The sequence below is a fragment of the Jaculus jaculus genome, chromosome 2, assembly GCF_020740685.1.
Source record: "Jaculus jaculus isolate mJacJac1 chromosome 2, mJacJac1.mat.Y.cur, whole genome shotgun sequence".
In the NCBI taxonomy this organism is placed as follows: domain Eukaryota; kingdom Metazoa; phylum Chordata; class Mammalia; order Rodentia; family Dipodidae; genus Jaculus; species Jaculus jaculus.
Genome location: NC_059103.1, coordinates 102,042,770 through 102,064,829, shown reverse-complemented (window position 1 = coordinate 102,064,829; position 22,060 = coordinate 102,042,770). Strand labels below are relative to the sequence as shown.

Sequence of the window (22,060 nt, the reverse complement as noted above, 5' to 3'; positions counted from 1 at the left end):
TCTTAATAGAGGTACACTGTTTATAAAACTGAATTATTGGTAAGCAAACAAGAAGATATAGATTTTTCAAGTTATTGGGAGTATTGATATTATTGGGATCATTTAGATACTACTTTTAATGTCTTTAATTCCATAGTCACCATTTCTTCATTATAAATGTGTTACATGATTCCCAATTTTATTGAGTAATTCTCTGTTTTTCTCACTTGCTATCATTCTTTTCTTTTTTTTTTTTTTTTTTTTTTTTTTTTTGGTTTTTTGAGGTAGGATCTTACACTAGTCCAGGCTGACCTGAGATTCACTATGTGGTCTCAGGGTGGCCTCAAACTCAGAATGATCCTCCAACCTCTGCCTCCTGAGTGCTGGGATTAAAGGCATGCGCCACCACACCCAGCTAGCATTCTTTAAAATAGCATATAGATAATCAAGTATGAATTTCAAATTCATTTTCCCAGCAACATGATTTTTTTTTAATTTTTTATTTATTTATTTATTTGAGAGCGACAGACACAGAGAGAAAGACAGATAGAGGAAGAGAGAGAGAATGGGCGTGCCAGGGCTTCCAGCCTCTGCAAACGAACTCCAGACACGTGCGCCCCCTTGTGCGTCTGGCTAACGTGGGACCTGGGGAACCGAGCCTCGAACCGGGGTCCTTAGGCTTCACAGGCAAGCGCTTAACCGCTAAGCCATCTCTCCAGCCCGATTTTTTTAAGTTTTCATGCAGATTTACAGAGTAAAAGAACTGAGCTCTAACTACATATGATTTCTTCACTAACTAGTGTTTCATTTTCCAATGTCTATTATCCTTTCCTACATCATTCTGGAGTCATCTGTCTACACTACAAATGGTTTTAATGGGGGAAGAAGGAGCAGTAGACTTGGCTCCACAAAATATGAGCTTCAAAACCCTAGCTTTCTCTTGATTTGCTTTTGTTATTCTGAACTTTTTTTTAAAAAAATTACATTTATGTATTTGAGAAAGAGAAGAGAGAGAAGTAGATAAGAGAGAGAGAGAGAAAGGGCAAGCCAGAGCGTCTAGCCACTGCAAACAAACCGTTATGTACCACCTTGTGCATCTGGCTTACATGAGTACTGGGGAATTGAACCTGAATCCTTAGGCTTCACAGGCAAGTACCTTAACTTCTAAGCCATCTCTCCAGCTCTGACTGTGAAGTTTGATGACCCAAGATCTTCTCCTCTTACTTTTTTTTTTCATCTATTGGACTCCCCTACCTATCTTGTGGAACTGATATATGAAAGTCATAATACATAGCAAATAACCTTGAAGAGCAGAGTTATTTTATACATATCAAGTATGAAACCAAGATTTTTTTTGCTTTTTGAGACAGTGTAGTGCCTTACTTTGGAGCCCATGATGGTCTTGAAATAAGTGTGCATCCTAGGCTGGCCTCAAACTCATAATCCTCCTGCCTCAGACTCTCTAGTACTGGGATGACAGACATGCGGGCAAGCTCTGCCAAATACATTTATACCACATATCTCTACAAAAGGAGCTGTGGATAAAACTGATTACAGGAAACTCACTTCATCCAGTGACAATGAACAGATCATTAAAAAAAGAGAAAGAAAAAGAAAAACCTACTCTCCCTGCTTTTCCATTTCTCATGAGTGGAGTAATAGGTAATGGTTATATTGCTCAAGATAGATTTAGAAGCAAGAGCCAGGCATCCTTTCATTCTGTGCTACCAAGGCTACATAGTCCATTAAGTTATCAAACTACCGTAGTGTGGTCCCCATATGTCCATACTTATAACATTTTCACATTTTCATCTCACCATCTTTTGAAAGCTAAGCTTAAAGCACCATTCTCTGGTGGTAACATATCTTCACCCCATTTTTATTTCACAGAACACAAGAAACGAAAGATACTTTCACTTCATTTGTATCCAAGCCAAATGGAAAAAAAAAAAAAAAAAACATAGCAGCCTTTGCTTCTCAAAACATGTCTAGCTGATTTTTTGATGTTTTCTATCCTTATTGGGGTAAGGTGGAATCTCATAGTTGTTTTAATTTGCATTTCTCTGATGATTAGGGATGATGAACATTTTCCTATGTGTGTGTTTTCCATTTGTATTTCTTCCTCTGTGAACAGCCTGTCCGCTCTTTGCCCCATTTTGTGAGTGGGGTGTTTGACTTTTTACTGTTTAGATTTTTGAGTTCTTTGTAGATTCTAGAGATTAGGCCTCTGTCAGTTGGATAACACGAAAATATTTTTTCCCATTCTGTGGGTAACCTATTGGCTTTGCTTATTGTATGCTTGTCTGTAAAGAAACTCTTCAGCTTCATGTGATCCCATTGGTTGAGTGACTGTTGAAGATCGTGAGCTACTGGGGTTTTGTTCAGGAAATATTTTTCCGTTCCTAAATCATGGAAAGTACTTCCTATATTTTCTTCCAGTAGTAGCCAAGCTTCTTGTCTTATATTGAGGTCTTTGATCCATTTGGACTTGAGTGTAGTACCAAACTGACTGTATATGCTGAATACAAAACTAATTAATAAAAATTTTTTAAAAATACAGATTATTTTACAAAAAAAAGTCTAGCTGTTTAGCAAGCAGGGAAAAGAGAGGAAAATGAGTAGAGAAATGTGAAATCATTTTCACCTATCTGGCCCAGCCCTGGTACTACCAGTAGCACTCTACTGGCCTCATAGCATGTGATGTTGTGCTCCCATCCTCAAATGCCGTTATTACTACTTTGCCCATCTCTTCTTGCCAATAGGGAATGGGCCCCATCTCTGCATCACTCAGCTGGTAGGCCAGAAGGATTTACTCTGTGCTCTTTCTAGGTGGCATTATCAGGTAGCTTGAGTGTCAGCCATCTGACCTGAACACTTGAGTATGATGAGAAGATAGGAGGAACTGAGCAACTGTGGTTTCCCTGTATCACATATACAGACACTCACTGCCCCACCCTCTAGCCAAATTAGACGACTCATTGTTTCTCATGCTGATTATTTTATGTTATGCACTGCTCATAATGTCCTGCCCCTACCTCTATCCCTGCTTTTACATTGGACAATTTTATTATCTTAATCAGATGTCCCAATTGCCCACCACCCTGAGTTTTGTATTATTTGCAAAATTCTGGACTGTCTCTCCTACACATATTTATGACTCAGTTTATAAAATTCTTAGTAAGTTGACACATTTTTGCTTTATATGCTTACTAACTTATTTTTCTATTGTTTGGGTCCTGCACATTAGCTATGTAACCTTGGGCATATTCTCCTAACTTTGCCAATTTTTTCATACATTTAATGAGCATCACAATAGACCCTAACTCATAAAATTGCCTTGAAAATTAAATAAGCTGATTGAAGTATAGATATTGTGATAGTCAATCTTACCAACTGGGTGGGATTTGAATCACAGTGGAAACAAATCTTTGAGCTTATTTTTGAGGGAGTTTCTATTGAGAAGGAAAGACCAATCCTAACTGTAAGCAACACCATTTAATGGACTGAAGATCTTGAGCTGTATGAAAAGCAGGCAGTGAGCTGAGCACCAGCGTTCACCTCTCTCTGTGTCCTGACTGAGAAACTGTATGACTTGTTGACTTGTTGCTTCAAGCTCCTGCCACTATGCCTTCCCTGCCATGATGGATTATGTGCTCTAGGGCTGAAAGCTAACATAAAATCCTCATTGCGTAGTTACTTTCACCAGTTATTTCCATCAGTTTTTTGCAATAAAACCTAACTAATACAGGAACATAGTAAATATTATATAAGCCCCCCTTAAAAATACGATTGCTAAAGTTATCATATAAGTATGTATGCTGGTTATATAAAGAAATGTGTGTGTCTATGCATGCATGTGCATATACACCAGGCAGCAGGCTCAGGCATTATTCTTCATGCACTGTGTATTTTTTTTTTTAGATGGGTCTCTCATTGGCCTAGAACATCCCAAGTAAACTATAATGACTGGTCAGCAAACTCAAGAAATCTGCCTTTCTCTATCTCTCTAGCATTGAAATTACAGGTTAGGGGTGTGTGTGTGTGTGTGTGTGTGTGTGTGTGTGTGTGTGTGTGTGTGTATACGTAGAGTGAATGTATCGTGTGGTGTGTGATGTGACGTGTGTGTACCAAATGTGTGCGCGAAGATGTGCATGCCCTGTATGTACACGCACAGAAGCCACAAGACACCACTGGATGTCTTCCATTTGCTCATCCACCTATTTCCTGAGCTACTGTTTTTGCAGGCTTTTTGGTTAGCAAGCCCTAGTGTTTCTTGACTCTGATCTCTGCTAGGACTAGGGATATAGATATTCATGGTCACACCCAACAGTTTACATGGGTACTGGGGACTCAAACTCAGATGACTTCAGGTCCTCTCAGGTTTTTGTAGGCTGACATGCTTGCACAGTGAGTGCTTATAACTGCTGAACCATCCTCCTAAACACAAAAGTGGAAATATTTTTTAATCATCCTAAGTGGACTGGGGAGATTGCTTAGTGGTTAAGGTACTTGCCTGTGAAGCATAAGGACCCAGGTTCAATTCTCCAGATCCCATATAAGCCAGATGTGCATAATGGCACATGTGTCTGGAGTTCATTTGCAGTGGCTAGAGGCCCTGGTACACCACCCATTATCTCCCCTCCTCTGTCATTCTCTAATAAATAAATTAAAATAAAATAAAGTAAAAATAAATATTGTTTTTAAAAATCATACTGAGCTACAAAAAGGAGGAAGTCTTTTTTCTTTAATTTAATTTTATTTATTTATTTGAGAGTGACAGACACAGAGAGAAAGACAGATAGAGGGAGAGAGAGAGAATGGGCGCGCCAGGGCTTCCAGCCACTGCAAATGAACTCCAGATGCGTGCGCCCCCTTGTGCATCTGGCTAACGTGGGACCTGGAGAACCGGGCCTCGAACCGGGGTCCTTAGGCTTCACAGGCAAGCGCTTAACCGCTAAGCCATCTCTCCAGCCCGAAGTCTTCATTTTTAATCCTTTACAAGTCTGAAAGTCTTTCTTTTCCTTTTTATTCCAATTAAAACCAAAACTGATTGTGGGCTGGAGAGATTGCTCAGTGGTTAAGGTGCTTGCTTGTGAAGCCTAAGAACCAGAGTTCCATTCCCCAGTACCCACACAAAGCCAGATGCACAAAGTGGTACATGCATCTGAAGTTCATTTGCAGTGAGCAGAAGACCTGGAATACCCATTCTCTTTCTTCCTCTCTCTTTCCCTCTCTCTATCTCTCTGTCTGTTTCTCTCTGTGTGTCAATTAAATGAATTAACTGATGCTTACCCACACTTATAATTGAATACAAATTTTTATTCAGTCAGTTATTTGACAAATGTCTCAACATACAAATTAATTATATAATAAAATAATGATCCTAAAATAATAGAAATCAGTTACAAGTGTTTTCTATGTGCAACTTTATGCTATTTATATATTGCCTTAATCTTCACAGTATTGTGAGATATGGTACATGAAGCTCATTTTGACACATATAGAGGAAATAAAGAGAAATTTGCTGAGCTAGAAAACATAATGGAAGAGTAATGGAAGAGAGAGGTTTGAATCCAAATCTGAGGGCCTCCCTCATCTCAAAACTCTTACCCTATATAATCTACATATGTCTATAGGGGATGATTATCAGCAAAGTCAATCCATAGATCAATTCGTCATCACCAAGAGAAATCTCCAGCACACTACAAATAATATGTAGAAAGCAAATGTTGCCATTACTCTTACTATCTAAATATACATTTTTGTGGGCAAGAAAAAAAAATGTCTTATGTTTCTTGGATTGGATAGCTTTTCTCTTTGCCCTATACCTATGGCCTATCCAACATTATTTTTGCTCATAGCATTTTCTAAAGAACACCTGTATTCTTCCCTCTTTCACCCACTAAATCAGTGTCTCTTCAACTATTAGGAAGATAAAAATATAGTGACTGCTAGAACTGCATTCACCATGTATCTCACAAATACTTTCATCCTTCAAACACAGTCCTAGTTATTCCACATGAAAAATTATTTCACTATTATCCTCTATTACAACTTGTAGTTAAACAAAATGCTTTGAACTTCAATTGTATGGTAATATATGGCATTAATTTTTCCAGTTCAATGTTCAGTATGTTTGAGGCATATTATATGTTGCATTTTCTATCTTTGTAGGTATTTCCTTGGTATTATGATATTATACAGCGAGAAAACCTTAACAAATATTTTAACAAACATTCATTGACTGATTAATTAACATTGGTGGTAATGATCATGTTAAAAATATTAAGCTAAGAATTTTCCAGCATACAGTTGTTGAGTGTTTTGGTAAAACTGTCAATGTTAGAACCTGTACACAATTATGAGACCAGGAAGTTTTATTAAGAATTAGTCACTTGGGTGGCTGGAGAGATGGCTTAGTGGTTAAGGCACTTGCCTGCAAAGGCTAAGGACCTATGTTCAACTCTCCAGATCCCACATAAGCCAGACAAATAATGGTGAGGCAAGCATACGATCTCAAATACCCACTAAGTGGTACAAGTGTCTGGAGTTTTATTGCAATGGCTGAGGCCCTGGAGTGCCAATATTCTCTCTTTGTCTCACTATCTCTCTCTCAGTCTCTCTAAAATAAGAATGAGTCACTTGGGCTGGAGAGATTGCTTAATGGATAAGATACATACATGTGAAACCTAAGGACTCAGTTTAAATTTCCCAGTATCCACCTGAGCCAGATGCACAAGGAGGTGCATGTGTCTGGAGTTCATTTGCACTGGCTGGAGGCCCTGGTGTGCCCATTCTCTCCCATATTCTCTCCTTCTCTATCTCTCCCTCTCTCTCTGCCTCTTTCTATCTCTCATAAATAAATGAATGAATGAATAAGTAAATAAATAAATAAATCTCTTCTACTTGGTCTTGATCTTTGGCTTATGTGATTATATTTTTGTTCTGACTACCTCTGACATTTTTCTCTCTTTTCTCCTCATTTCACTAAAGCCATCCTCTCCTCTATTTCTTCCACATCCAGCTTCATTTATTAATTGTGGAAGCTTCTATGTATTGTTGACTTTGTACTTAATTATCCTTCAATTCAAATAAAGGTTTTATTCATCAAATTAATATTTTATCTGTCCACTTGTGATTATTAATCTCTGACTGTCAACAGTATTTAGAATCACCATAGAAACAAGACTCTGGTCATGTCTATGAGGGATTTTAAATATTAGGTTGGGGCTGGAGAAATTGCCTAATGGTTAATGCACTGTGAAGCCTAAGGATTCATATTCTACCCTCCAGGTCCTGCATAAGCCACATGCACAGGGACTCAAGTGTGTAAGGTCTCATGTGTGCACAAGGGGGTGCCTGTGATGGGAGTTTGATTGCAGTAGCTAGAACCCCTAGTATGCTAATTCTCTCTCTCTCTCCTTTTCTCTTTCTCTCATTTTTGGTGTCTCACATAAAAAAAGATGGGTTGCTCAGATGAGAGGACCCACTCTAACTATGGGTGTCACCATTCCATGGGCTGGGATACTGAACTGTATGTAAAAAGGAGAAAGCTAGCTGCGCATTCAGCATTCATCCATGCTCACTGTGCTTCCTGATTGAACGTGACAGGCTCCTAAGGCCATGCCACCTCCAACATTTCCTATCTGGAGTTTAAACTCTGCTCTTAGAGCACATTGAAAATGTGTTCTTCCTCAATGTCTTCATCTGACCATGTTTGGTGGAATGATCTTAGAAATTTGGCTATAGGTCCTGGGGAGAGAGCTCAATCTATAATGTACTTTCCATGTAAACATGAAGACCTGAATTTGATCCCTAGTTCCATGAGCTATATAAGCCAACTCTCCATAAGCTTTCTGAATCTAAGTCTGAGGGACCAGTTCTCAACATACCTGCCATCTTCTTATCTCTGAACCAAGGAGTGGAACCACATGTTTCCCCTTGTCGCCCCTTCCTTCCACTCCACCTTGCTGACCATCATTTAATAACTGAATAATGCAAAGTAATTACAAAAGTATTTATATCAGTCAAATAAATTTAGAAGGGGCCTTTAAGGAATTGTAGGGGTTTCGTATTTACTGTTTGTACAATATCATCCGGCTTGATTTTGACAGAAAAAGTATTCCACCAGATATCACTTTCAGCACACACATGCATACAAATCTAGATAATTACCTGACATCTCCTTCCTAATTAGCAGTGCTTTTAAAGTTCATAATGCTTAATCTTTTTTATTATAATAATATAAGATACATTTTTATTTTTTTACATTTATTTGAGAGAGAGAAATAAGCAGGTAGAGAGAGAAAGAATGGGCATTCCAGGGCCTCCAGCCACTACAACAAACTCCAGAGTCATGTTCTACCTTGTGCATCTGGCTTACGTGGGTCCTGGGGAATCGAACCTGGGTTCTTTGACTTTGAAGGCAAGTACCTTGACCACTAGGCAATACCACCAGCCCCTTAATGATTTTATGTCACTGAATCACTGGCACCTAAGATCAGGAACAAGACCAGGATGCCCACTCGCCCTGTTGCTTTTCTGGCAAGTCAATAGTTTGTTCAAGTATACTCTGTTTTTCATTTCCTTTCTGCTCCAGGGCCTCACTCAAAGTCCTGCACCTCATTTAATTATCATGCTACCTTATTCCTCTTGGCATTTTTTTGGTGGGGGGGGGGGAAGTGGGATAAGCATGGATTGAGACAGGGTCTCATGGAGCCTGGGCTGCCTTGGAACTCTATGTAGCCAAGGGTAGACTTGAACTCCCGACCCTCCTATCTTGCCCTCTGGAGTGATGAGGTTATAGGTGTGCAGCACATACCTGGCTCTCCTTACTTTTATTGATTTCCTTGTTTTCAGTGCTCTCAGCCATGTGAAGGAAGACTGTTTCAGCATACTGGCAGAGCAATGGGTTGAACGTTTTCCTTGCAACTAGTCTGGTGCCAGGGTTTGGGGGAAGCACAGCACAGAGGCAGAGGAGATGGACCATGGCCAGCCCAGGATATAAAGGCCAAGAGCTGTCCACATGATTTATCGCTGATGAATGTGACTTTTTTCACCTGGTTGAGGTAGTGCTTGGTAAGTTTCTTCATCATGAGACTTTTTTTATTTTTACTTTTTTAGTTTTTTGAGGTAGGGTCTTGCTCTGATCCAGGCTGACCTGGAATTCACTCTGTAGTCTCAGAGTGGCCTTGAACTCATGGCAATCCTCCTACCTCTGCCTCCCAAGTGCTGGGATTAAAGACGTGCACCACCATGCCTGGCTACCAAACATTTTTCTCTCATTCCCTTTTGTACAGTGCTCTGTGGAAGGACGTTCCATTTACATAGCCCTCGAGAGTGGGGTGTTATGGTCCTCTTCCTTTTAGGTGGAATATCTACATAATTTATTTGAAATTTATTTGGGATTGGATACTTGGGGTTTTTTTTTATTAGTTTTCTATTCAGCAAATACAGGCAGTTTGGTACCATTATTAGGCTCATCCATGACCTACCCCTTCCCCATTGGCCCCTCCTTGTTGAGGTATATGGGTCATGCCTTCTGGAGTTAGCCCACAGTTATTAGTACAATAGATGTCTCTGCATATCCTGACCCAACACGTGGCTCTGACATTCTTTCCACCCACTCTTCTGCAAAATTTCCCTGAGCCATGTTGGGGTCATTTCTGCTTCATTGATGAGGTGTTGGGGGCCTCTGAGGCTCTGGCTCTCTGATTTGGTAGGAGTTGATTATTCTCTGTGTTGGTCTCCTTCCCCCTTGTGCTTGTATCTGGTTAAATCAGAAAAACAGCACCCTTGCTTGCTTCACCAATTTTCCTTAGTTTCAGCCAGGGCCCTTTTGAGATATGATGGGGTGGCTCTCTCCTTAGGATCTGCATCTATCTGAAAAAGAGAAGCAGATTCTTCAATGGAGATTAAGTCAGCTCCAGGACAAATGAAATAACCCTTACTTTTTTTTTTTATAGATAGTTTAATAGGTGTAGGCCCTCTTGTAGCCCATGATTAATGGTAGCTTGATATTGGAGAGAGAGTTTATGTTTGTATATGGTTCTGACTTGTTTCCCAGCTCCAGCTATGGGTCCTGTACCACTGAGGGTATCAGTTAGCCAAATCAGGACCAGTTGGTTCCCCATCATGGCTGTGTGCCACTATTGCACTTGAATGGGCATCACAACTGGTTATTTGTTGCTAAGTAGGTTGGACCATGAGTTGCTTGGACAGATATTGGTTATATTCCCCAGTCACCCATGTAGCACCTTCTGGCACTAGATACACTGACTGTCTGGGGACTGACTCTCTCCTGGCTTCCAGTCATGCTGTTCCATTTTACGTGTCAGCTCCATATGGTATCTTCAGAAATAGGGTCTTACTACTAACCTTTGGTGGGTCATCAAGTACTCTGACAGAAATCTGTCATTCTTTTAGGAAACCTTGTAGGTTTCTCTGATCAAAAGCTCATTGTGGATGTGCATGCTGGTACTGGGAGTTACAGGTCAGTGCCCACTAAGAAAATGCAGAAAAATATAACTAATATACAAGAGTTAGAGAGGAGAGGGGGAGAAGGAGAGGGGGAGAGGGAAGATGTAGAAGGTTTAGGTTAGACTTGATTGTACCCTCTCCAGTGTCTTGTGGTTCAGGTGTTTCCTGTAAGGGCCTGGTGAAAGTTCAACCATTTGGTCTGCCTTTTAGGAAGTAGATTTTTATGGTACCATTATCATTTGGGTCTAGATTAATGTTTCCCACCCCTTCGATGCCCTTCCCTCCCTCCCAGTCCATCCTAGTGTCTAACCCATGAGATGCTTGCTGGGTATGTAAGGCATATTGGGTAGATTCAGGTTAGGTGTTGTAGATGAGTGAGACTATGTGGCGATTTTTTTTCTGTGATTGGGTAAGTTCACTGAGAATAATCTGTTCCAGGTTCACCCATTTTTCCTCAAATTTCTTTTTGTCATTTTTTCTTACTGCTGTGTAGAATTCCATTGTTTATATATACCACATCTTAGTTATCCATCCTTCTAGTGATGGACATCTGGATTGATTCCAGCTCTTAGCTCTTATGAATTGAGCTGCTACAAGCATGGTGGAGCAAATCTCTCTGGCCTGTGGTTTGAAGGTTTTAGGGTAGATGCCCAGTAAGGGAATAACTGGGTCTGTTGGTATCTCTATAGTCAGCTTTTACAGGAGTCTCTATATTGCTTTCCAAACTGATTGTACCATCCTACATTCCCACCAACAGTGGATGAGTGTTCTACTTCTCCACATCCTCTTCAGCATTTATTTTCACTTGATTTTTTGATGTTTGCTATCCTTATTGGGGTAAGGTGGAATCTCATAGTTGTTTTAATTTGCATTTCTCTGATGATTAGGGATGATGAACATTTTCTTAAATGTGTGTTTGCCATTTGTGTTTCTTCCTCTGTGAACTGCCTGTTCAGCTCTTTGCCTCATTTTGTGAGTGGGGTGTTTGACTTTGTACTGTTTAGATTTTTGAGTTCTTTGTAGATTCTAGAGATTAGGCCTCTGTTAGTTGGATAACACGAAAATATTTTCTCCCATTCTGTGGGTAACCTATTGGCTTTGCTTATTGTATGCTTGCTATAAAGAAACTCTTCAGCTTCATGTGATCCCATTGGTTGACTGACTGTTTAAGGTCTTGAGCTACTTCCAGATCAGAGTTTCTATCCTCCACCTTGCTGACTCTATTCTTGAGAGCCTCTAGAGAGTTTTGGACTTGTTCAATTATGTTTGCATTTTCTACTTTTCTATGTATCATTTCCATTGCTCTGTCAAGCTCCCTTTTCACATCATTTTTTGATTTTCTTGATGATTCTTGGAATTCATCCTTGCATTTCTTTATGTCTTCATTTAGTATGGCCAGCTTATTTTTCAGGTCCTCTTTTTTTTCAGTCTCCCTCAGACTCTTAACTCTCTTTGAACTCATTCCAACCTCTTATCAAATTACTCTAGCTTAGTGGTGGTAGCATCCACACGATTATCGGTCCTTTGTTGCTTTCCTGCAAGTTCTACCAGTAGGTTGGTCAGGGTTGCATTGCTCATAGCTTCAATTTGATGTTCTGATCCTAATAACTCCTTTATGTTTTGGTTCGATGCATTCCTTGTAGGACTGGGTGTTCTAACTGGGCTTTCTTGCATTTGATTTTTCATGTTATTTCTTTTGCGCTGTGGTCTGCCCATGACAGTGTATGGGCAGGTAGGTGGGTGGATCAGCCTGGGCTCTAGCGCACTGGGAATCTGAGGCAGCCTGGGACAGTTGTCAGGCAGCCTGTGCTTTGGGTCCCACTTGCCAAAGCCCCCTATCTACTGCCTGACAGGGAGCCAAAGTTTCCTGAATTCTCAAGTGGTAATGTACCAAAGCTGCCTGCCTTTGAGCTTGGAGGGGGACTGAGTTGCAAAGCCCTGAAGCAACCCAAACTCTGGCTGGGAGCCCTGGGTCCCAGAATCAGTCTGCTCTCCCCCGCCACAGGAGAATGTAGGATGGCAGGCATGGCAGACAGGTAGGATAGGGCACCTGAGCTGGCACAAGCCAGAGACACTCTGGGCTTGTGTGGCAATTGCTGTGGGACTGGGCTCGCTGAACAGTAGTGTGGGCAAGTGTGCAGAGCGGTTTAAGCTTCAGCACGCCGGATCGATCCGTGCCCACGATCTGGTCATGGAAGCAGGTGCTGCGGAGGAGTCGGGGTGCCGGACGCATCAGCAGGTCATGGGTCTGTGGAGGTGACCGTGTGTCCCTGGCAGCAGGCGCAGAGCCACAGTAATGCTTAATCTTGTAGATAATATATTAGAAGTTGTTCAAATTCCCAAGATATACTCAACTGTTAAACATTCCTTCATGTAACTTTGAGGGTACTGTGGATTTTTACAATATTTTCTTGACCTAAATTTTGAAATACATAAGATTGATAATTGTAAACAAAATGTAGCTATAGTTAACAATGATTTAAGTACCAAAGTATACCGATGTCAGTCAATGTGTCAATTTCTCTATTAAACTGTGATTTTTTTTTGTTAGTATTTGGTAGACTCTACCAAGAAGAAAAGATTGCAGTATAAAATAAGTTATTGCATCAAAGTCATTTTTAAACTTCAGCTTTAAACTAGAGGCTCTCTCTGTTGCTTCTCTAAATAGCACTAGTGGGTATTTTGTTTGTTTGCTTGTTTGTTTCTTTTTAAGAAAATGAATGAAAGCCACAGGCCTGCCATTGGCTATTGTGGATGAAAAAAAATGTTGATAAAGTCAATGTACAGGTCAAGAACCAAGGCATAGCAAGGCTACAGTAAAGTAATTAATCTGGCTGCTTCTAGTGCAGAGCAAATGCCTTAAATTATTTTCTTCCATTTTAGTAAGAACCAAAGCATGAAGCCATTGAATAATCTAAAACTTGGAGTTCAAAGTAAGAAAATATGGCCCATGTCAAATGCAGCTAAGCCCCTCCCTTCCCTTATTGCCCTGCACAATAGAGTTGCTGTGGCATTTCTAGGTTTTCCATGTGAGGATCTATATGTTCCATGATTGAAGAATCTTTCTCTCCTTCAGACACAACCACTTTCTGTCCTCTCAGCAACCATACCTTCTTAAAATAGTAGCAACATACAGGAATGTGAGTCAGGGGTGGAATGCATGCCCTGCATGTGGGAGGCCTTGGGTTCATCCCTGCACTGCTAAACAAAAAATAAATTCTAGCATTGGTTTCAAAATGACAAGTAAGCAGAGGTAAGTTTGTGTTCGTCCTTATAAAAATAAGTAACTTTATAACTTAATCAACTGTCTCTGTATAATAACTGATATAATTGCAAATATCTTTTGAGTTAGTAAAAGAAACAGAAATGTTAAAGGGAAGTAATGTGGTTTTAAGAAAAGTCAAATTCTATTTTACACAAAATTTTACACAAAGTTTTTAATTGTACCTAATTTTCATGATTATTTTAATATTCAAAACTTCAAAGTTATTTTGTAGTCAACTTTTTATTAGAAATGGTCTATTTTCACACTTGTATTTTTAATAACTGTTGTATTGGCTATTTGTAGATGGCATATGCACAATCAACAAAATATGTGCAATAGAATTAATGCATTTAATAAAAAATTTAAAAGTATTTTTATTTCTATAGTTGTGGAATGTATAGTAAGAATGACACATATTATTAAAAATTACATTGTTTTATTCAGAGCCAAGAAATTGGCAGAAATAATGAGCAAGAAAATGACTCTGAAGAGGATATTGACACATTTTACACATTTTCTCCCTGTAAGTTTCCTGTATGCTATGCATATGTAACTTTTTAAATATGGTATACATAACTATATGACTGTAGAGAATATGAAAATATATTTAATTAACTGAATTAAATTATAATGCAGTAGAGATATTTCTATCTTTCTTGCTTATAACACTTTTAATAAGATCAAGTTTATATAATAAAATTATAGTTTCTTATCCTGAAAACTACATGTGTATCACTTTGATATTCTACTCTATGTGACAAGTATGTGTTTTCAAGTTTGTGTTTCAAACCATGATTACATTCCTTGCAGATAATAGTCTTCTCAGTTCTCAATTGAGAAATCAGAAGGATACTTTCTTAGGTCCTCCCTGTTGTAATGCATGTCACTCTATTTTTCAGTGGCTGAAGATAAATGAAGGCTGAAGATTAATGCTATTACACCTTCAGGCCAGCTTTCATTAGCACACAATGGCTTGCTCAACATCTTCCCTAGCATTTCTGATGGCATCTCACCCAACCTTTCTGAAAACCTTCATTCTTCCCACTCTCAAATATCTCAACATGCTGTTTTCCCAACTCTGCAAGTGAAGCTACTTCTTCCTTTATTCAATGCAGCTCAAAATTCTTGAAACCACCCTTGGCTTTTTTACTTTCTCTCCCCCTCTGCATGTAACCTGTCACATCATACTGTTGACTGTGCCTTTAAAATACTCTCAGCCTTTATCATTGAGAAATGTTGCTATTCATCCTATATCACACACTCTGAGTTATTCCAACAGTACGGTAATACTCAATAGAGGGTTACACACATCCCTCACTTGCTTTTTTGACAATAAAGCAGGATGTTTTTGTTATTGTCATAATTTAGGGAAGGAGGTTTGCTTCTGGTATTTTGTAGGTATAAATACAGGCATGCTACTTAATATGCCAAAATGTCAGTAGCACATCGCTGTTAAGAAACCCTTTAGGGCTGGAAAGATGGCTTAGCGGTTAAGCGCTTGCCTGTGAAGCCTAAGGACCCCGGTTCGAGGCTCGGTTCCCCAGGTCCCATGTTAGCCAGATGCACAAGGGGGCGCACACGTCTGGAGTTCGTTTGCAGAGGCTGGAAGCCCTGGCGCGCCCATTCTCTCTCTCTCCCTCTATCTGTCTTTCTCTCTGTGTCTGTCGCTCTCAAATAAATAAAAATTTTAAAAAAAAGAAACCCTTTAAATTGCCTACCTTCATAATCTCTATTCATGGAGGACCAATCCATATCTCTCCAGTCCTCCAGTACTTTCCCATTTTACTAATAATCCTACTAATAGTCTAACACACACACACACACACACACACACACACACACACACACACACATACACACACATGACTTCTGCCTCAGGGCATTAAGTTTCTTCTCCCATTGTATACTCGTTCTCTCTATGTCCTGATAAATAATTTCTTTGCTCTTCTTTCATATCATTAACACTGTCCTAACTTTCCCTTTAATTCCCTTTTCTTCATTGTGTCACACATGATACTTTATTGATCTGGTTATTGGTTAGGCCTTCACTCTTCATCTAAAACACGTGTACTAAGGAATTAGGATTTGTTTTATTCACTGGTTTGATCACATCCATAGGGCCTATAGCAGCACATGATCAGTGTTAGATTGTGTACTATTGACCATAAGTTTTCTTCATGACAGGCTGATGTGAAAACCAAATAAAATTCATGCTTAACCAGTGTGCTTTGACATCAGTAAAACCTTTCAAATATGATCACAACATACACACACACACACACACACACACACACACACACACACACACACACCCCAAACATTAAATTAGTGAATTAATATGCCAAACTTTAGGCTATATATTTTTAATAATGAATGTGATATAAAAGCCATCACTGGGGCTGGAGAGATGGCATAACAGTTAAGGTGCTTGCTTGTGAAGCCTAGGGATCCAGGCTCAATTTTTCAGGTCCCATGTAAGCCAAATGCACAAAGTAGAGCATGTGTCTGGAGTTCATTTGGAGTGGCTAGAGGCCCTAGTGCACCAATCCTCTCTCTTTCTCTGTCTCTTCCTCTCTCCCTTTCTCTCTGTCTCAAATAAAAATAAATAAATAAAAATTTTAAAAATCTATCATTGATATTTACCATATATTTATCATAATACTTAATAACACAAAAGAGATGACTATAACAAGGGACCATTTTATTGCAGTTCTTTGAGCTAAGAGCTCCCTCATGTATAGAATTGTGTATTTGGTTCAGCCTTCAGCTTTGCATGGGTCAAGGGATAAAGGGAAGAGTAGCCTACATCAATAATTTTTCTCTGGTGTCACAGTGGCTACGAGGCATGTTTAAACCCATTGGCCCTCTAAATCCAACTTGCTATGGCTGGACTCCAGGTTTGGACAAATTTGACAAGCACATGAAGACTACTACATGTCAAGTATTCATGTAATGAAACACTGATTACATAAACAAAAGTGTGGGTATCAGTAATTTCCTGCAGTTTGACTGTAATTTTAAGTTGATGACTGGTTTTACCAGACAAAAATAATGAAGTTCCTTTACTAGGCTGAGTAATAACTTCTATCCAGTCATTTTATAGTCTATACCACCATCACTTCTAAAGATTACCTACCTCAGGATGTGTTTTGGTATTGGGAGTAACAATGTGATCCATGCAGGAGGATTTCATAAAAAAAGAATCTGCCTGTGTTGCCCTGCTGATACTTTAAAAAGACTCTCCATTAAGCTCTACTAGTGGAAGCTGGATCTTCATTGTCACATTAAAAATACAAAATTCCATGTAATTATATGGGATACTATCACAGACATGTTTTTGTCACATGACTAATTGTTGATCTACTACTTTAAAAATTTCTACAGTGTAGCTCTTCATCTTTTAAACAAAGTCCTTTTTCTTATACTCTGCTGTTCAATATTTAAAGCAATATTTAATTCAACCACATTTTAAACAATTATTTGCACTGAAAATGCCAATAATTCACATATTCCAAAATTCATTTGGAAATTCAACAAGTACATCATTTTTAATACTTTAAAGATTTTTTCAAATAAGATTTAGTAAAAGTTAATTTAAAGATGTAAAGGTATTTTATTTTGTGTATTCTCCCTGAGTGATTAAAGAGGACTCATCATATAACATGAAGGCAATACAGCATGCTTCTTAGAATGTGGAGAATTTGACTTGCTCATCAGGAAGATGTACCAACTATTGATAATTTGCATGCTATCTCAATGAAAACATATTAAAATTTTACAAGTAATATTTTTAAAAGTTAATTAAGTATCCATAATTTTATAGTATACTATAAAATTATTATGCTATCACAATAAAGCAGTATATGTAATAACTATACTAAGATCACTGAGTTACAGATTAATTGTATTCACCATCTGCAAGCAAGTTAAGACTTCTTTCTTTATCTTTCTTGCATATTGTTACATATAATCACTTTTATGTTGTTTCTAATTTTAAAATAATTTTAATGCTTTAAGAAATTGATCAGCATGTGTTAATCATACATAAATCATTATGGCATTTCATACATCTGTATACTGTATTTTTTATCATATCCACTCTCTGGCGCGCTCTCTTGTATTTATTATGCTAGTTATATTTTCGGATAAACAAGCATAATGTTATCAAATACAGGAATGCACTCAATAAAATCAAAATAACACTATGTACATGAGTGTGTCATTTGCAGATGTAATGGTATGGGACTTTCATTGTTTTTTCATTGACTAAATATTTTAAAATTTAGAAATGATCATACAGTAATTTATGTAGCTTTACTCTGCATATCAATCAAGTCATAAAGGTTTCATTAGCTATACTACTTACTTCTGTGTAAAATTTCAAAATAAGAAATGCTTGATAATTGTATGTTAAAAGTAAATTATACAATCTTCAATCATAAACAGCTACACAGTTTCCAACATTTCATCATGAAAAGAGCAAGACTCACAGGCTGAGTACAGATGGAGCTGAGCAATCTGAAAGGGCCAGGGAAACAAAGCAGAATGAATCCAGTGCAAAGGCAACGCTTAGCCCTCCAGAGATTGACAGCAGATGTCCTGAGGACCAGTATGATGACTTGTATGTGTTCCTTCCTGGAACTGATTCAAAAAACAATCCACAAGGATCACTTGTGTGCTGCAGACCACCACTGCCCGCCCCACGATCTGTGTCTGGTGCCTTCCAACTAGAGAGACCTCGCTTCTCATTGCAAGGTAAGTTTACAAAAACAAAACCTTTTCACAGCTTATGTACTATATTAGGAAACAAAACAGTTTATGGGATACCCAAAACCTAGTGGACATGCCTCTGATTCCTTCACTCATTCAGCATGTGCTCATTGTTTACTTACCATGTGCCAAGTTCTTGTAGAGATATCAATGAATAGGCCCATGACAATTTGTGGTGGAAGGAAACATAAATCAGCATTTTTAAGTAATATTTGAATAATTTTAAATAATCAAATTTTAAAGAAGGTAATATGCTATGTCAGGCTAAATATCTTACAAGAGCTAATATTAAATCATATTTTATCTAATATAAAATTTCACATATTGGACTGGAGAAATAGCCCTGTGGTTAAACATACTTGGTTGCAAAGCCTGATGGACCTGTTTCAGTTCCCCAGTACTGACATAATTCTAGTTGTACAAAGTACTGCATGCACCTGAAGTGTTTTTTCAATGACAAGAGGTGCTGGTACACCCATTCTCCCTCCCTCTCTCTCTCTCTCTCTCTCTCTCTTTCTCTCTCTCTTTTAAATTAAAAAAAAAAATGAAGTTCACACATGATATATTGTTAAGAGAGCTAGAACTACCTCAAGGGTTCACCCAAAACCTATGACCAACAATGTAATATTAGCCAATGTATCTCCTGAAAACTTCCAAATATAAGAGAAAAACACACCACAAAAATATTACTTTTATGTTAAAACTCCATTTTACTTTTTGTATGTGTCATTGCTTTTCAACTTCATAGTGCTGTGATGTGAGTGGAAAACAAAATGTCAATGTTTGTCAAAATCCTTTTAAACTAAGACTTTAAGTTACCACATATTTTATATGTTTTACTTCAGCTATATCTATAACTTGCTGAAGAGTCAGTTCTAATTGGAGCCTTGAGCCTCAAATTCCTCAAGGCAGACTTATAGACATATTAGAGGTCCAGATATATAAACATTGTGGGCACTCATCATGTTACAGACAACACAGGGCATCTTCTTATCTCCACACCACTCAGGAAACCTAATTGTCACCATGATCCACATAGACTCAGACCCAAGACCCAGGAGCCTGAATTAATATGTAACAGGTACTTCTTAGACTTTTAAGGTTCTCTTGACTACTCATTCTTATCCCATTATTTTGACAGTTGAACTATAGCTGTGATTTGTTTAATAATTATTTATTAGTATACAATTTGAAGTGAGAAAATCCAGATCCAGTTCCTTAATGAAAAGTATAATCTGACATTTTGGTAGATAAAAAGTAAAATGTCTGATTTCTAGCCCAATGCCAACTTTAGAAAGAGTCGGGAAGTGGTGGGTGGGTATCAGAGAGTTAACAGCTCAGGAATGGGTTCATGAAAATGAGACCGTTGACATATGTTGCTAAAAATGAAGTTCAGTGAAAGTGTTTCCCACACAGTTCATCAGGCTTCACCTGGAGGCTGTCAGGGAAATAGAAGTTATGAAGTTGAGTTCTCAAAGCCATTTCAGTCATGGGAAAGAGGAAAGTCATGGTGGTTTTAAAGTTTATGCCAAACACATAGGTTATTTAAAGTAGCCAAAAGAAGAAATTTGAGATTCTGTAGGGGAATTATCTTGTTCTCTGCTCCTAGGTTGACCAAAACCAAATTCTGAATCTTCATATAAAAATATTCCTTCATTTTTCTGTATTACTCATATTTCCACTTAGCTTTAAGGTTTTTTATGCTAAAATCCCTATTATAAACTAAATAATTATTTTGGCTTGATTCTTAATGCCCAAACAAAGGCAACTTGGAAAAAAAAAAAACAATCACAACAAATTTTTTAAAAAGAAAATAATAGGAACAAGTAAAAAGCCCTCTGACTGAGGGTCACAGTTTATTTTTAATTTATTATTTAATCAAAATATTAATGTCAGTGTATATTTTCTGTTTGGAACCTAGCTTTGATGTCTTTTATTTATGAATGAGCTCACATTGGTTTGTAAAACTCTATAGATGCATTTTTGAAAGATAGTTTTTTCATAGCCAGAAACCAGCTTCTAGAAGAGAAAGCAATGGTACCTTTGGTCTCAGTTCTCTCTTGCCATTGTCAAAGGAATTAAACTTAAGGTGAAATATTCAGTGCCAACAACAGGAAAGCTAGGATGACTGAGTGAAAGCAATGTCTGTGAGTACTGAGCCTGAGAAATACCCATTTTCGTAGCATTTGGACTTAGATTTATAACCCAATTTCCTGATATTAAATATGCACCTAAAATAATGTGTATTTCACATCTGTTTTTAAAGAAACCTATGTCTGAAAATGTCATTTTAGCAAAATTATCCATTAATAAACTACAAGAAATTGTGCTAGTGAAATACACAGCTGAATTTTCTTTTGAAATCTTGGGGCTAACACTTTTTTGGTGTTGAGACAGGATTTCTCTTATATTGTTTCCTTTGGCATTTGAGTAAGCTACTTAGGGAAACTCAAGTAAACAACAGATAGAAAATATCATTGCATAGGACACTAATGCAATGCAAATATTTCCTAAGCAGGAAAAATTGTGAAGGATCAAATGGAAAGAAGTCAAAAGTGGATTGATTCTCATATAAGACACGAACCAAGAGATGAGTCCAGTGACATTGAGAGTAAAGATGAAAAGGACCCGGAGGAGGAGGACCCATACACGTGTGCTGAGGCTGATGACCACGAGTATGACCTGATCCTGACCAGCATGAGTGTAAGGAAGAACACTGGAGGCCGGTCTTTCATCCTCAACAGACCTCCTGCCCCCACACCCAGACCTGCCAGTGTCCTTCCCAAAGAGCAAGCAATGCCTTACATAGCACAAGGTAATATTTTGTGTTTATTTGTGGATTTGCTTTGTGTCCCTTTGTTCACAGTAGGGAGGGTTTCCTTTCTTTTTCTTCTTTTTTTTTTCTTTTTGTTTTGTCCTGTTGTGTGTGGGAGAAGATAGAATATTATGAAATAAGTGCTCTCAAACTCCAAAGACTGAGCATATTTTTGCAAGTCACAAGTAAGTTACATTGGCCCATTTTTAACTTTTTATTGACAACCTCCATCCATCCATACATACGTACATATACACACAGAGACATACACGGAATATATCATTATCACAATCCCTTCCCACCACTGTACTTGTTCTATTTTGATGTCACTCTTCACCCCTCTTATTTTGAGTCTTGTGTAGGTAATATCGGCCATTGTGAAGTCATGAATGCCATGGCCACTTTGTGCCGGGTAAGCAGTATTGAAAAGCACCCCTCCTCTTTCTTTGGCTCATACTTTTTTTTCACTCCCTCTTCTGCAATGGGATGTGAGCATTCGAATATGTGATAGAGATGTTTCACTTAGTACATGGGGTGGGTTAAATGGAAATGTATGCTCCCCAAAAGTTGACGGGGTTTTTTTTTTGGGGGGGGGTTGTGTTTTTGGTTTTTCAAGGTAGAATCACACTCTAGCTCAGGCTGACCTGCAATTCACTAAGTAGTCTCAGGGTGGCCTCAGACTCACAACAATCCTCCTACCTCTTCCTCCTGAGTGCTGGCATTAAAGGCGTGTGCCACCACACATGGCTGGT

The 22,060-nt window shown here is 38.4% G+C and overlaps 1 protein-coding gene across 1 annotated transcript in view; it reads left to right on the top strand.

Moving 5' to 3' along the window:
• The window catches only part of Bank1 (B cell scaffold protein with ankyrin repeats 1), a 359,398-nt gene that overhangs the window by 195,149 nt on the left and 142,189 nt on the right, over positions 1-22,060 (top strand). The window contains 3 exon segments of the mRNA XM_045143530.1: positions 14,168-14,246; positions 18,170-18,478; positions 21,012-21,308. Coding sequence (XP_044999465.1) covers positions 14,168-14,246; positions 18,170-18,478; positions 21,012-21,308 — 685 coding nt within the window.